General features: G+C 33.3%; 1 protein-coding gene across 5 annotated transcripts in view; it reads right to left on the bottom strand.

Moving 5' to 3' along the window:
- The window catches only part of LOC148954581 (protein-lysine N-methyltransferase EEF2KMT), a 100,349-nt gene that overhangs the window by 13,617 nt on the left and 71,592 nt on the right, over positions 1 to 15,140 (bottom strand). For 2 of the 5 annotated variants that reach the window (XR_016141534.1, XR_016141535.1), the window contains exons 6-7: positions 8,308 to 8,445; positions 95 to 214 (exon numbers count right to left, since the gene is read on the bottom strand). Coding sequence is in view for 2 of the 5 variants with exons in the window: in XM_089086612.1 (XP_088942738.1) it covers positions 4,093 to 4,193; positions 8,308 to 8,445 (239 nt within the window). In the remaining 3 variants the exon portion in view is untranslated. Of the gene's footprint in view, positions 1 to 12; positions 215 to 4,069; positions 4,194 to 8,307; positions 8,446 to 15,140 lie in introns of those variants that run through there. The other 3 variants (XM_089086613.1, XM_089086612.1, XR_016141536.1) reach the window with 3 other exon arrangements.

Genomic DNA, 15,140 nt, shown 5'->3' with positions numbered 1-15,140 from the left:
CTACTTCAAGCACACAGCACTTCAGTTTCAGACACTTCCTAAATTAGAACTATTGCTCCAAAAAGAGAGATAGGTGAGCGGAGAGATACGTTACCACTAGGTGGGTGAGCGGTACAAGACCTCCTCGTAGATTTCAAAATCACAACTTGATTGGTTACAGCAAGCAAACTTATTCTGATCCGTCATATCCTTTCCTAATTTTCGAACCAATTATCTAGAAAGGAGAAAAAAAAAGAACGATTCACACATAAATAAATAAACTACATATAAAATGCAACGGTTGATGATAACAAACAAACAGCAAAGTGAACCATGATCTATGGTAAATAGTCCTTTATAAAAAGGAAGTTCAAAAGTAATATGAACCTTATATCTAAAAAGTATAGAAAATAGTATTTATAAAATGTGTTTTTTCCTTTCCCCAGCGAGATCGTAGCTAATTGGGAATTGGGAGATAACTCATTTTAACATAAACTTTGAGCTCTAGTGATATTTTTCAGTAATACAAAAGATCGCGCTAAAAAAGTGCCTCCTTGAACATTTTGTGATGAAAACTCGCCAATTTAATTCTAATGAGGCAAAAACAGACAGATTGAAAACTGAGACAGTACATGAGTTCAAACCATTAAAAAGCTTCCATGAAGCTTCTTTGTTTTCAAGAATACGCTGCTATGCGGTGGCGCAGGTCGTACCTAAACATATAAGCTGTTCATTAATAATGAACGGTTTCTACAGATGATAATTTTAAAACTTAGAATAGGTGAACGCATACTGTTGCATACATTTACGCATACTGTTGCATATCAAGTTTTGGAAGGAGTTCAGGGAATGTTTTGGCAGAGGGAGGTTGTCTTAAGCTTTAAGAAAAAAATTAGCTGATGGAGGGAGTCCTATGTTAAAAAAAAACTAAGAGCGAGTCATCAAAAGCATAAGTAGGGAATTAAATCCTCGACCGAGTCCGTTGATTTTGAATTGAAGTTATCAAGCATTTTGCAGTAGGTTGCATAGGTTGCATCAAGACAGGGCTAATTGTAGACGAATTGAGAAGCAAATGTTTAAATGGCTGGGGCACGGGTAAATGGCGGGAGTATGCATGAATCTCATTGGACACATACTTGTTTGTTAGTTTTTGGAAAGGCATGCCTTCCTAGAGTCTCAGGCATGTTGACCAAGAATTCAAAATTGACATTGACTTTACATGAGTTTTTTGCAGGGCTGAGACTGCCCAGGCAAATGCAAAATTTTTTATTGGGAATAGAAAGGGCTAAACGTCGATACTAGAGACCGAAATAAAAAAAAAATAACAGGAAAAATTATATGAAACATAAATTAACCTATCAGAAAAATCAATGAATATCAAAACTGTAATGATGTGGTGGGACGAAAGACAGTTTAGTTGGCATATGTGCCTACTATATCAAGCCAATGGTAGCAAAAAATAAAAAGATTGCTCAGATAAAAATGAAAGTTCCTTTCATCAAAAAAACAAACAAACAGACAATATCAAGATAAAAGACGATTTCTCGCAATTCTGGGCTACAAATATTATGTTTAGCCCAAATCAAGACAAATTCGAAGGGAAAAAATGTTGGAAGATATTACGAGATCTTCCAGCCTGCAGCAAAAAGCTACCACTCAGTGGGACATCTTATTACCGAATCTGTGTCATTAAATAAAAATTCAATCAAAATGCTGGTAAATTTGTTATAGAATAGTGATGCATTGAAATTTAGCTTAAAAAAGAAACTGTAATATAAAAACACATAAAATAACGTTAACCAAAAAACAATCGAATAACAAAAATAATAATAATTTTATTTTTGCCTGCTCACAAAAAAAAAAAAAAAAGCGGAGTGATAGAAAATAAGAAAAAGGAAAATAAGAACACTTCAGTAATAAGGAATAAAAAAAACTTCTCCAGTGGCGGTCATAAATCACGTGTAAAAACAAATACGTGAATAATGTTCGAGTAAATACTCGAAACACCTTTTTGGCACTTTTTTCGACAGACGGCACAACAAAAATTGCGTTTACCATATTTTGATATCTTAAAACGAATGTGTTTCTCTCGTATCCGGGGTATCAAAACATAAAACTTGAGGTATTTACTGTAAATAGACTTGAATTTTAGTCTATTAGTCTGCGTAAACCAGTCTTATAACGACATATTTGTAAGCAGGTGAAGGAGAGCAGCAACTGCACAAGGCTTCGCAAGAATCATCCTGTTCAGACTGAATTTTAGAGAGACAAGCTTGTCATAACTTCAGCAAATACTGTTAGTAATTTGTGCAGTTTTCAGTAAACTAGAACTAGATAGCATGACCATGCGCTGTTTCCAGGTTCTTTCTAAATTTTTCAGGATTTTTTTTTGTTATATCAACCCTCACATATGCAAGACTACTCCTTTACTGCTTGCTTGCCGAAGGACTAAATTCCAAGAACCAAATTTTAATGCATGGAGTCTTAGACCGATTGTTTCGTATCCAGTTATCAAGCGGTCAATTTTCTGTTGCAGCTAAACATTCGCAGGTCGTCTGCACACAGAAGCCGACTTAGGTCACATAGATTGATGCTGGATCCTCCATTAAATTTTTTTTGTTAATTCAGGGGTCAGGGTACAAATTATTAATACAAATTATTGCTGAAGACCTTGAATAAATCTAATCGGTCTGCTAAGGCAATCCCCTGTCAGTCTAACTTTTATAAAACTGGTCATCGATCACTGAAAAAGGAGTTCTGAGGGGGAAGTGGTTACTCACAATTCTGTGGCGTTAAGCAAAATGGGCGTAAGTCCACTTTTCTTCCGAAAAAGAATTAAGCGTATGGTTTAAAGGGCTCGAAGAGATCTATCGATTGGTCTACTCAAAATGGGCTTATCTTCAATTCTGACCGAGTAATAAATTGTTCCAAAAGGGCGTAACAAAGAGTGTAAATCTCTTATTGTCCAAGTAATAAGCAATTCAGCAATTTGGACATTTCCAGCGAAATACAAGCAAAAAGTTCACTAGGAATCAATGTTTAAAGTTTCAAGTTTATTAAAATCTGATTTCTGAGTAAGACTTTTTCATTGTGCGTTTTTATTTTCATTTTGCTCTCCGGTAAAATCGTAATAAGTGGACTTACGACCATTTTACTTAAAGCCACAGAATTGCGGTAAAGGTTACATCGATATTAAAAACTAAAATATTTTCTCACGATAATTTTTTCGCCTACTGTTTCATTAGCCTGTTGATTTCAAACCATTTAATAACTGAGAAACAATTAGAAAGCCTAATTTTAGCAAAAATAGCGGGAAGTTCACTGGGATCACAGTTTTGACCCCCACTAATTTGAACCAAACCATTCATTTGAATAAAAAATATAAATAAACCGTTTCAGAAACATCTCAAACTGATAACAAAGCAAAAACATGTTTAAACAAAATATTAGTTTTATATAAAATTGCGGCAGAAAATTAAAAAGGACTAAATATCAAATGAGAGTTGGAACCGCCGTAGTAATCCGCTTTAATTAACGTTCAGACTGTATTGTAATGACTCCTTACTAGAATGCAATAAGCACAGCCAGTCGACAACTACAGGTGATCATGCACTTATTGCCTTTCTAAATATTTAGCCATTTCAGTCCTACCCAGAACCCTAAATCCAATATGTTATCCTAAATAGTCCCGATTAAATGTGGTCATTCTTAAAGTACTGAATGCTGAAAGTAGAGGTTGGCAGCATTGCAATAAAAAAAAAGAGTTTGAAATATTTTCATAAGCCAGAATTCAGACTTAATCGTGAGGAGCACAAGATCAATGGTGACGTCTGCCCCCCTCATATGTCAGCATACTCTGCTCATTATACGTTTTAATACCATCCTTTACTTTCATTAGTCTAAATAATAGTTACGATTCCTGACTTAGATTCAAATGGCGATTCTTTCTCACTATACAGTTTTTTTAAACCTGTTTTTAAATTTTCGGTTACTATTGGCTAGAGCTCGTTCTTTACTAGGCTGCCTTTAAGGGAGCAACCGTGATATATGAAAAAGTAGTAAGCATTACTTCCATTTAATATAAATAACATATAAAACGAGGGTAATCCAAAGTCATGGTGTTATTTTAACGGTAACAACTTTTTGACCCGCATCATAGGCAAATAGTTGATTAACTCGTTCTTTTAGCTCTTCATGCCGCAAACCATTTGCTCCTAGAAAAAAAATAATAAAGAAAGGGTACTAAAAAGATGAATAAATTACTGCTCAAGTCAGGTATAAATAACTTTAGTATTATTAAAAAGTATACTTGTCAAAGCCAGTCCTACAATTATAGGCTATTTACTGTTGGCTATTATACTGTTGGCTATTATACAGTAAATATATGCTTACTGTTGGCTATAGGCTATTACAATTATAGGCTATTGCTGTTGATTAAAGTGAAAAGCTTTAAAAGCACGGAATTAAACAAAACAGATGTAATCGAATTTCAACGCAGTTAATGCAATCGAAGGGGCTTGTTAAGCATATAACACTTAACCTCTGAGCTTAAGTTAATGAGAATACACCTATAGAAAACATTTCTTATTGTTATTCTATAAGAATAACACCCTAAATAAATTGGATGATAAGACACACCATGGTTTGACTGACCACCAAAAAGTTAGTTGATGCTATGTTCCACTAATGCAAAAAAAGTTCACTCATTACACAACCAAATTATATACTAAGATACATAGTTTGAAAGTTAATAGTCTAAAAGTTGAAACGTTATTTTAATTAAAATAGGTAATATCGGTTAAAGGAAATCTTTTTTTACCATATGGCCCACAAGAAAAATATTTAGGAAGGTTTGTCTTTTTGAACAGCACGCGGAGATGCTTAATTTCGTTTCATATGTGGAGATGGTTCATGGAGATACTTCATACTTGAAGGTTTAGTTCATTTTCTTGGTCTTTTACAAGGAGTTAAACGAGTCGGGTGAGTAAATTTTTCCGGGGTGATTTGAAATAGAAGAGTGTGATGGACATTATATTAAGTGATAGAAATTTTCGAGCAGATAAAGAGATTAAGAAGTTTGGCTGGTAGAGACTATTTTCTTCATTAATACATTTAGTGGAAACTAAGGGTGCATTTCCGTTTTTAAATTTATATTGAATGAAAAATTTTAGTAATCATGATCCTTATAGGCTTTTAGTGTTGACAAAAATCACGTCATAATACTTTAGTAGAATTTGGATGGAGGAGTGTGAATCTAAGCTCCGGGTATATATCAAAGAAAAATTGTAGAAACAAATTGGGCCATGCAAATCCTGTCACACTTTGTCTAGCAAAATCTTCTTCTTCTTCTTTTTTTCTTGTCTAGAGCATATAATTTAGTTTAAAGCATATAATTATTATTTAATTATAATTAAATTATAACACTTTGTCTAGCAAAATCTTCTTCTTATTCTTTTTTCTTCTCTAGAGCATATAATATAATTTCAAGCATATAATTATAATTTAATTACAATTAAATTATAAACTTTGTCCAGCAAAATCTTCTTCTTTTTTCTTGTCTAGAGCATATAATTTAGTTTCAAGTATATAATTATACTTTAATTATAATTAAATTATAACACTGTCTAGCAAAATCTTCTTCTTATTCTTTTTTCTTGTCTAGAGCATATAATATAATTTCAAGCATATAATTATAATTTAATTACAATTAAATTATAAACTTTGTCTAGCAAAATCTTCTTCTTTTTTCTTGTCTAGAGCATATAATTTAATTTCAAGCATATAATTATACTTTAATTATAATTAAATTATAAAACTTTGTCTAGCAAAATCTTCTTCTTCTTCTTTTTTCTTGTCTAGAGCATATAATTTAATTTACAATATCCAACGATTCATGAATTAGACAAAAAGGAAAAATTTGTATTTAAAAGATTGGCTTCTTAAAGGCTGTATCATCTTTTAAGAATAATGGTTGCTAATATCCTAAATGGGTTTTCTGCTGGTACTTCCTTTTGCAATTTATCAAGTAAATCCTGCCTAAATTGAACATCAAACCCAGAATTGTAGACGAGAACAATGTATAGTACTACATATATATTGCCTTAAAAAATCGGCGCCAAATTTTATATGATCTAGTGGTCGGTGTGATAATATAATATATTTTCCAAATTTAAATTAAATCTACACCGGTTACTTCAAATAAATTCTAGTCTATAGAAGTAAATAAAGTAAGAATGTAAATAATGCCAGAATCGGCTTTTTTAAACATTAAACTTAGTCCAAGTTATGAATTGGGATGCACGGAAATGTCTATTAGTTTGTCTTCGACAGGTCAATCGAGACGAAAGCCATCGAGACTCAAAGCTTAAAAAATTGCAAAAATTACCCTTGATTTGAATGCTAAAAACAAAACGTATTGCAAAGAAGCTGTTTCCAAGGGCTTCTACTTCAAATTCAACTTTTCATCAACCATATTCATATTCACAAACAAAGTTTAAGCTCAGCACAGTTCAGCCTCTGCAATACACCAGAGAAAGCATTTTACAACAAAGAGACTCAATCTCTCTCTCTTTCTCTAAATAATCAGAATTTATTAGATCAACCAACTCTCTCGATTCAGCAATTGGAGAAAAGCCTCAAGGAGAGAAAGTCGCTCTATTACTAGGTCGTAAACTTTTAAGGTCGGATTACTGTCGAAACAAGAGATGACATATTTCAGCAAAATGGTTAAAGTTTGAAAAGAAATCGATTTGGAAGATCAACATCCTGAAATATTTTCCTAGAAGGATAGAATTATTTTATTTAATGTTGAAATATTATCTAAGTTGAGTCTTGCGGTAGGTAAACTTTATATAAAAATATTGAATAAACACTTAACCGAAATACATTAATTACAGAAACAATTAAAGAGCTGGACAGAGGTAGCCAAAATCTGCGCAAATATTTCTACTTCAGTGTCTAAACAGAATTAAAAGAAACAAAATGTCAGTGTAGCGAACATTAAAAGAAAGACATAAAAAACATCAAAATAGTCATTATAGTGAATAGTGGGTCATTACAATAGCAAAGATCAGCACTGATTTGTCAAATCGAAACAGCGCTGATTTAAAAAGTAGAACATATTTTTGCAAAGAATCTGCACAAGCTTTCTTTCTTGTAATTCTGCGTGTACTTTGAAAATTAGCGCTAATTTTGTCTACATCTGTTCAGCCATTAAAAAAAGATAAGACAACGTTGAAAATCGTGACACATTTTTTGAAAATACATGACTGTTTTATTGTTTACAAGCCATTTCATTTTTTAACGCCTATATTGATTATGATCTTGTAGAGTTTTCAATTTTGGTAAAGCAAGAGTTCATCATTTGCACCTAAGAATTAAATTTTTAACTGAGAAATATATCTTGAGATAGTGCATGTCAAGTGAAAGCAAGACCGAGTTCTCCGCTCCGCTCAGACCAGGTTACATGAGTTGTCCAACTCCTGCTATTATAATTTTTCAGCCATTTCATGCTTTTGCTCTAGTTGACTTTTTTTTGTTTTATTTTGGTTTCTTTTTTTCCTTGTAATTCATTACTCCATTTTTGTATGGTTGTTTATAGTGCGTTAAAAATAAATTGTTGTTATTTATTGTAAAAAACATTTTAATTTAGATGGATATTGTTATTTTACAGTTAAATGTCCGAATTTTCACCAGTCAGGTTATGTTCGTTGTGTTTGACCCCCCAATTTTCATGAATCCAAAACTAACAGTTTCATATGACAATAAGATGGCTTATAATTGGTTGTCACTTTTCTGGTACCATTCCAAGACAGTCCACACCCCACCTTTGTCACACATAGTCAAACAAATTTTTTATTAGCAACAACATAATGAATTTATTAAAATTCAAATCATTTCCTTTTTGTTAGAGATGACTATGCAGTTGTTAATGTCCGTTGTCCATGAACATAAAGCATGCCAAAAAATTGATTATAAGCAATGAAGAGAGAATAGCTGCACCTCTTGCCCTTCATCTCGAGATTTTTGGAAATATTATATTCTATCAGACCCGTTGGAATTATTAGAACTTATCACTAACGTAGCAGCAAACACAAGTACAAATCTCCGTGGAAATAACCATCAATTTCATAAAATTAGTAGACACATTACATTTAGTCAAAATTAGACTGGAATAATATCACAAGCTGTTTATTGACTTCCCTAACTAACTTGGCCTAATTAAAATTCAATTGGAAAAGCAATGGACTTTCATGGTAATTTTTTTTTCCAGAGATGCATCACACTCATTTGTCAAGAGACTGCGATTTAAAGATTATTTCAACTTACTAATAGATGCAAGGAAGGATTGTAGAGTATCTTCATTGCGCACAACACACGAAACAATGGCATATTGTACAGACAAATCCATAAAAAATCGAATTACTCTTAAAAAAGGTCCAATAATTGTTACGTCATAAACAACATCTAAAACAGAATAAGGGAATTAGAAACATACACACACAAAAAGAAAATTAATACCTAGGCTCCTAAGTGTAATAACAAGAGCGAAATACGACTTTCGGTCTGCTAAAAACGATGCTCATTCTTTATATTGATAAGGTTGTGTCATAAAAAATTGGCGTATGGCAAAATAATAACAAACAAATACCCATAGAACAGTATCGTCTATATAAGATATTAAAGACATGTCCGATGATGTTTAAAGAATACCCCCTCAAATAGGAAATTGAAGAATTGTAGATTTTACTTAAAATGCGATAAATAAACTTATTTTAAACGGATTTCATTGGACAGGAAAAAATCAAAAAAGAAAAAGTAAGCGAAAAGAAAAGGGCTAAGTATAAAATAATCTGAAAACTTCAAGGATAGAGAAAATACCAATTTTTTTTCTAGTAACTCAAAATTAATCATTTTAAAATATACAAAAACTATTGAAAATTTTAATGCTAGGTTCACCATTTTATTAAAATTGTGATGTCTTTCTTTTTGCTTAAGCAATAGGGCTTTTTTAAGTATAAAAGTGCACGAAAAGAGCATGAAAAACTATTGAAAATTTTAACACTAGGTCTTTCACAATTTAATTAAAATTGAGAAAACTTTCTTTCTTGCTTAAGAAATAGTGTTTTTTTTTTAAAAAATCAAATAGCGCATGGAAAGATATCGAGAGCAATTACACTTCGCTTAATTTTACCTAATAAGTATATGTAAACATCTCAGTTTAAGTTCAGTAATAAGGATAAGTTGGATATAAGGATATGTTGGGTATAAGGATATGTTGGGTTGGGTATAAGGATAGTTGGTAAATTTTACCTAATAAGGATATGTAACCATCTTAGTTTGAGTTGGGTTGGAAACAGCAGTAATAAATAACTTTCATACATATCCTCTAACAATTTTGAAGATAAAATGAATTCTCTAGAAAATCAGAAAAAAAACTGTCCAGGCACTTATTATACCAGTGTAGGTGAGTAGCACAACGACTATAGGATAGTAAGGAGTATTTCCTTTATTTTTTGCCCAGGTCCCACAGGTTGTAAAAAGAATCTCATATATTGAAGCATTTGGAATCATTTAGTTATAAACTTGTATGAATATTTTTCCTCTTTTAATCGACTAATTATCTGTATGATCATGCATATATTATCATAGTTAAACTACTAAAGATTACTTCTCTAGTAAAACTGGAATTAATATTGATAACCTTTAAAGCTCACCTGAAAACAAACTCTTAGCACCCAAGCATTTCAAGCAATATGTGGTAACTAACTTGTAAGTAAGGAGTGACTCGGCTCAATAATAACCGAAACTCTAAAAAACGAAATTTTGATATCAATAGATGTATAAAAAGAATAGTTTTTATGCTTATTCAAAATATATAAGAATCATTAAGTTTAGTGTTACCCATCGAAGGCCTAAAGCCTGAGGAAATTTGCCTGATTTTTGAAAAAGAGGGAAACAGTCACAAAAAGCCAAGGAACATTAATGATATCGCACCATCAGATTCAGCGTATCAGAGAACCTCATTGTAGAAATTTGAAGCTCCCATCTCGAAAAATGTGGAATTGCGGTATTTAAAATGTGGTATTTTTTGCCAGAACAAAGACCATGGATGCGTGTTTATTTGTCTTTTTTCCCCAGTGTGATCGTATCGAACCAACGATCCCGGAATATCGGGAAAGGACTCATTCTAGCCAAAATTAAAAGTTCTCGTGGCCCTTTTAAGCGATCAAAAAATTAGAGGTCAACTAGCCCCCTCCCATGCCCCTTTTTTCCTCAAAGTCGTCCGATCAAAACTTTAAGATAGCCGTTTATTCAGCATAGTTGAAATGTCCAATAACTATGCCTTTGGGGATAACCTGTCCCCCACAGCCCCTGGGGGAAGGGCTGTAAATTATGAAGTTTGCCCATAGTTTACGTATAGTATTAGTTATTGGGAAGTATACAGACATTTTACGCGGGAGGGGGTGAGAATTTTTCTGAACTGGGAGTTGATGGAGGGGGGCATTTCTACGGGGATATTTTTCCATGGGGAGGGGAGTTTCTGCGGCTAATCTTTCCAGAATTCCTATATGAAATTCTTTTTAGTCGTCTTATTCTGTCTTTGCCGACTCAATTCTACAGGTGGAGATGTTCCGGGGTGATTTTCTGATGAAATTTTCAGTGGAATTGAAATTGTCTTGAGAATTTTTTCATGGAAGGGATTTTCCACGGGAGAATCGTACAAGGGGAAATTTTCTGTGGGAGAAATTCTCCATGGGGGAATTTTATGCGGAAGCACCTGTCCTCGGGGGGGAGGGGAATTTCTGGAAAAAAATCCCACAGAGGGGAGATTTTCGGCATGATTTGAAAAACGGTCAGGAATCACTCTTTTTCAAACGAAAATATGTTAAGGAGAATTTTTCAGGTGGAATTGTATGCAAGAAATTTTCCAGGGAATTTTCGGCGAGGATGGAATTATGCGGGGGGATTTTGCGTGGGAGGAACTCTACGTGGAGCATTTTTTGGGGTGAGAGGGGGAGTTATTTTTTTCATAGAGTGGGAGCAAGATTTTCCAGAATTATTTGAAAACGATCAGAAAAAAACAAACAAGTTTTTTCAACTGAAAGTGAGCAGCAACATTAAAGCTTAAAACTAACAGAAAATTTTCCGTATATGAGAAGGTGACCCCCTCCTAAATACCTAGCTCTTTACGCTAAAGTTTGACTTTTTGTCCCAATTGTTTAAGAACGACTCTTGATACACAAGGACCGTTTAATTAGAATAAGATACTTTCTGTTTGTTTTAAGCTTTAATTTTCTCCTTACTTTCAGTCGAAAACAATATTTTTTTATTTAATCACTCTCATAAGACTTGGTCTATTCTGAGGCCTGAGAAGTAAGAAGTAAGTCCTCTTTCCTCTCCTATAAAAGCCTAACCTTTGAAGAAAACTAACATAGCAGAAAAATATAAGAAGAGACTGACCTAATTTATTTTGCAATGGATTTGATAGCCGTATCTAAGTTGAATTTGGCATTATTACATTTATACTTCAAAATAAAAGCGTGAGTGCCAAAAAAGAAAAGTTTTTCCTTATTCTTCTTTTTTTAATCAGACAATAACCTTAATAGTTTGACGACGGACAGACAAGCTTATCTGCTAACAAGCACCAAATCCACATATTCAACTTTAAAACTAATTATTTTCCTTTTCACTAGATTACCACATTTAAAGGAATTAATGAGTTAAAGCTGTATTAATAACAAAACCCTCTGATTACTCAATACTCCAAGTGGGGGAGATAAAACATTATTTTAACAACAAAGAAATTTTCTAGGCCCTCTTCAGAAAATTGCAGTTCCTTTTCTTCCTAGCCTGAAGTACTATTGCTCAACGAGAGAGTCAAGGGACATTGATAATACTAGAATAAAGCCAAAATACACAGAGAGACTGCATAGGCTCTAAGCTAAAAAAAGGGGCAGATAGGGAGACATTATAATTCTTAGCAAACATCAGCAAAATGTTTAACATACATGATGTTGTCTCTCACAATCGTATATATACGATGCCAATAATTTATGCCTGGGATTGCCTCTTTTCTTTAGCATACCTGAATTTCCCCAAAATACTGAAAAGTACGACCAAGATATAATAAAATCTATTAATTTAATAATTTTTGAGTAATTTAGGAAAATACTAAAATAATAAATATAGTAAAAACACAGTTAAAATAGACATAGTAAAAATAATATAATATGAATACAAAAATACAGTAAAAACTAAAGAATATTTACATATAGTAAAACTCAGTAAATTTTGTAGTAATTTAGGAAAATAGTAATTTTCCAATAATCCAGCTTTTATTAAAAAAAAATTTGAATATTTATATCCTTATTGTTTTAAATATTTATAGCACACATTTTCAAGATATAAAGATTATAAAACACGTTAATTCGGCTGATAAACAAGAATTTTCCATACATGGTTCAATTTAAAACACAGCTTATCAAATTCTTCCATTTACAGAAAAGCTTAATTTCTCTTTTAAACTTGTGTTGTGTTTATTTATACGGTGCTCAGATCTCGCTTATTTCGTTATTAAACAGTTCATCGTAACAAGCTCTCAGTAAGGAATGACAAGGCCCAATAGTAACCGAAACTCTAAAAAAATGAATCTTAATAACAATTAATACATAAAAAATTGGCTTCTAATACTGATTCCGAATATAATAAATTCACTAAGTTTTATGTTACCCATCAAAAACTACGAGCCTAAGAAAATTTTCCTGATTTTTGAAAAAGGAAGGAAAGGGAAGGATGAAAACCACAGCATCAGATTCAGCATACCAAAGAACCCTAATGTAGAGGTTTCAAGCTCCTATCTACAAAATGTGGGATCTTGTATTTTTGCGAGAAGAAAGATCACGGATTCATATTTTTTTTTTTTCCAGGATGACCGTATCGAACCAATAGCCCTAGAAGGTTGGAAAACCTCCTCATCAGCCGAACTCTTTATAATTTATAGCACTATTCCCGGATGCAAAGCAAGGGAGGGTATTTTTGTCCCAGAATTTTGTGCCGTAGTTGAAGAACATAAATAGAAACCTCTCAACAATGATGGAGGAGGTCAACAAAAGAATATATACAGGAAACTAAAAAAAAGCCCCAAATAACACAAGTAGGAAAAACAACGCATATTGAACTTCATTTCATTTCACTGGGATATTACAAATACACCATTTGACAATCTGGATGCACATAGAACCTTAAAGATTTAGTTTTAAACCACCTCAACTTTCCCTGAAAATTATACTTAATACCCTATTATGTTCCGAGGACATGGTATCTATACTATTTTGACAGCATGGATGTGCCTAAGCCCTCCTGGTTTAGTTTAATGGTAGTAGTATAAGTACGAATAGCAGTAGCCCTGTTTCAGTCTAATGCCCTCAACCGTTCTGAAGATACTGCTGATACGTCCTATTGACAACCAGCATGCAAAAAATGCCTTTCAGTTTAGTTTTATACCGACTTCTCCCTAAAAGTTTGTATTTTATACCCTATTCCAGTCCTAAGATATTCTGCCTATGCCAATTTGGACTCCTGGATATATTTATACTATTTTGATTTCGTTCAATAGTAATGGTAGTTGTAGAAATGGTAACAAATTTGGTAGTAGTCCTAGTAGGCCTAGTTGATTTAGCTAAATACCTTGAACTGTAGCTGAGATATTACTGATACATCCTTTTGATAACCCACATGTGAATAGTGTGTTTTGATTCAGTTGAATATCACCCTCAAAATGTACTGAAAGCTCCACCTTAATACCCAAAGCCGTTGTTCAGATATTACTGATACGCACTTTCGACAGCCTGCCTTATCATAATGTGTGTTGATTTAGTTTAACCCTTCCCTTCACCCTACCCTAAAAGTTTTACCTAATACCCTTAGGATTAGCAGTCGTAGTAGTTGTAGTAGCAGACGTATTAGTGGGAGCATTAGGAGGAGTAGTAGCAATAGCAGTTCAGTATCCCATCATCACGCCCCGACAGTTTTGATTTAATACGTTAAGCCGTTCCTGAGATATTACTGACATGGGCGTAGGCAGCATCTTGTGTAGAGGGGGGCAGCCACTTCTGTGATGGAGGGGGAGGGGTCTTACTAATACTTCCCGAGGTCCTTTGAATATAGGTCTTTAGAAACTAGTCATTCTATATTTCGCTAAAACTCGGCCTTTAACATTTTATATGTTCTACTTTTCCTGCAACAGTATAATATAAGAGACCCACTATCCTACTTCCAATTTCCAGAATACATAAACACCACAAAAGCGATTTGACACAAATCAAATTAAGGTTAGATAACAGCTTCTTCTAAGAATTCAACTCAAAAGTTTATAGTTGGGCAAACTTAAATATCAAAATTGGTATAGGGAAGACCGACCCTATAAAAGCTCTGACAGATGGCAGTGTATGTTTTTAAAATGTCTAACCTTAATTAATACTTTTACCAGAAATATCAGATTGGATCACGTTTTATGGTGATTAACTCTGAAATTTTGTTCAATTTTGTCTGAAAGCCTACGCCTAATTACGAATACTAGAAAATTCGCGTTGCAAACTCACATTGTATTCTATTATTATTTGCCAGTTTTTGGCAGCTTCCGAGACGTGCCATCTTCACGAGTTTGCTGTTAGTATTTTTTCACCCAGCGGGATAGCGAACTCCCATGTTCGGCCACAATACCCGGGGCAAATTCAGCTTGCCGTGCCAAGGTGTCCAAAAGTGGGCTATCCTTGTAAAAGCTGTGTAAACAGCATATTTAAATGTTGAAGGCAAGCTCAAAACCCAAAACTGTTTTAATTCTGACGTTGTTTAATCCTGTCAGAACAGTAGGTGAACTGAATTTCTATTTTTTCCTGTTAAATTTCATTCAAGATAAAATGCTTAAAAGTAAATCAGAAGAGAAAAGAAAGGGGGGTGGCTGTGATCCAGAAGAAAATAAAACAGCAGTTTTTTCTGTCTTATTCTACAAGAAGTCAGTTGGATTCTCAGGAAGTGCCATGGGTGTCCCTAGAGGAACGCCACAAGACTACATAAAAAAAATTGAGAAGCTGAATATCCCTCTAAAAAGACTGGACCTGAGTTTCTTTACACCCTGTTACAACACATGATAAATATTT

This window comes from Artemia sp. Qi Xiang Cuo, chromosome 3 (genome assembly GCF_049724085.1).
Source record: "Artemia sp. Qi Xiang Cuo chromosome 3, ASM4972408v1, whole genome shotgun sequence".
Taxonomy (NCBI): Eukaryota; Metazoa; Arthropoda; class Branchiopoda; order Anostraca; family Artemiidae; genus Artemia; species Artemia sp. Qi Xiang Cuo.
Note: the sequence above shows the minus strand (reverse complement) of the source record. Positions and strands in the feature narration are given on the sequence as shown.